The sequence below is a fragment of the Chlorella variabilis genome, assembly GCF_000147415.1.
Source record: "Chlorella variabilis unplaced genomic scaffold CHLNCscaffold_27, whole genome shotgun sequence".
Classification (NCBI taxonomy): domain Eukaryota; kingdom Viridiplantae; phylum Chlorophyta; class Trebouxiophyceae; order Chlorellales; family Chlorellaceae; genus Chlorella; species Chlorella variabilis.
Genome location: NW_005435061.1, coordinates 393786 through 395634, shown reverse-complemented (window position 1 = coordinate 395634; position 1849 = coordinate 393786). Strand labels below are relative to the sequence as shown.

General features: G+C 71.8%; 1 protein-coding gene across 1 annotated transcript in view; it reads right to left on the bottom strand.

The window, feature by feature from the left end:
- CHLNCDRAFT_59165 (hypothetical protein) overlaps window positions 1–1849 on the bottom strand; it is a gene marked incomplete at its 3' end in the record, with an annotated part of 6782 nt that overhangs the window by 2107 nt on the left and 2826 nt on the right. Inside the window, exons 6-11 of the mRNA XM_005843727.1 lie at window positions 1627–1740; window positions 1230–1363; window positions 952–1024; window positions 546–659; window positions 298–361; window positions 32–97 (exon numbers count right to left, since the gene is read on the bottom strand). Of these exons, the coding sequence (XP_005843789.1) occupies window positions 32–97; window positions 298–361; window positions 546–659; window positions 952–1024; window positions 1230–1363; window positions 1627–1740 (565 nt within the window). The remainder of the gene's footprint in view (window positions 1–31; window positions 98–297; window positions 362–545; window positions 660–951; window positions 1025–1229; window positions 1364–1626; window positions 1741–1849) is intronic.

Genomic DNA, 1849 nt, shown 5'->3' with positions numbered 1-1849 from the left:
GCTGTGCTTGCTTGCCGGCTGGCGCCCTCACCTCCCCCCACGTAGGCCATTGACCCCTTGTGGAAGTACTTGAAGCCGGGGGCGGCCCGGGGTAGCTCTGCAGGGAGGGCGGCAGGCAGGGGCAGCGGTCGCAGGCGGTCGGTCGGGGGCGGCGGTCGGGGGCGGCCGAAAGGTGCGCATCAGCAGCAGTTGAAGAGACAGGCGCGACCGCACGGGCGGCAGGCCCTGGGCAGGTGGCCAGCTGAGGAGGAGGAGCAGGGGAGAGCAGCAGCAGTGGAGGCTCTGAGCGCCGCTCACCCTCCAGGTCTCCGTCTGCCAGCTTGAAGGCCTCCGCCAGGTACTCGCCCTGCTGCCGCGCCACCTGAGGCCACGGGAGCAGCCAGGGGCAGGAGCAGGGGCTCCGTCAGGCAGCAGCAGCAGCAGCAGGGGTGGGCGGCCAAGCCCGCAGCGCTGCGAGCATGCCGTGGCAGCAGGGCTGGGCAACGCCACAGACAGAAACAGCGCATCCCCCTCACCCCACCCCACCCCACACGCCCGCAACCCACCTGCGCCGTGGCGGGCAGCGCCCGCAGCGAGCTGTCTATGCGCGTCAGTAGCTCGCTGAACTGCTCCCGGCTGAGCGTGGACTGGGGGTCCACCAGGCCCACGCCCTTGTACATCTGCAGGCGGGTGGGGTGGGGTGGGGTGGCAGCCGGGTCACAGTGCCAAGGGGCAGTCGCGGGGTGGGGGCTGGTGGGATTGCAGCCGCGGCCCACAAGCTGGCCCGCATCTACGCCGCCGCCACCCGAGCAGCCGCTCCACCCGGCGCTGCCGCACAGCCGCAGGCCCTAGCAAGGGCCTCGCAGCAAGCCCCACCCACCCGCAGCGGCACCCACCCCACAGGAGCAGCAGCAGCAGCCTCCTGTGGCCGCCCCGGGGCCCACCCAACCACCCACCCACCCACCCACCCACCGTGCTCATGGTCTGGTTGGCCTGCAGGAAGGCATTGAAGACAAGGCCGCCAAACCGCTGGCTGCCCACCTTGCTGCGGCAGGAGCAGGCGGGGCCGGGTGGGATGATGCCTGGCGGTGCATTGGCACCGGGCGCAGCAAGCAGGACACGGGAAGCGAGGCAGGCGCTACAAGGGTCGCGCCAGGCCAACCGGGGGCGCTGAGCAAGGATGCGCAGCCCGTGCTGTGCCCCGCCCAGGCTCGCCGCCGGCCCGGCCCCTCCAGCAGCCGCCAGCTCACCCATCCAGGAAGGTGGCATGCTCCCTGAGGTGCGGGAACTCCTGGCTGGCCTCCCGCATCAGCTGCTGCAGCTCCTCCAGCGTCAGCCGCCCGTCGCTGTGTGTGGCCGCATACTTGTCAAACAGCTCGCTGGCCTGCCGGGCGGGCGTGTGTGTGTGTGTGTCCGTGGTGGGGAGGGGAAGGGGCACAAGCAGGGCGGAAGGAGGTCAGGCCGCACATTCGAGTTAAACAGGCAGCCGTGTGTGGAGACGGCGGGGGCAGGGTGGGGTGTGCTGGGCAGGAGGGAGGGAGGCAGGTGGGGTCCCGCCCGCGCGCACGCCAGCAGGCAGCCTGCCGGCCTGTCGGCTGCGGGGGATAACCAGCTAGTAGCAAAGCGCCCGCCCCGGCCGTGCCCCACCTTCTCCACCGCCTTGTTCTGCTCGATGGTGGCGGCGTCGCCCAGCGCAAACATTGTGCCGTTGGAGCCCTTCACCCGCAGCCACTCGTCGGTCACCGCGGAGCGGAAGTGGGTCTGCAGGAGGAGGCAGGGCGGCAGGGTGGCAGGGAGGGAGGCGGGGGGGCGTGGGAGGGCGGGGTGGCAGGGTGGCAGGGTGGGCAGGGTGGCAGGGGAGGCAGGTGGT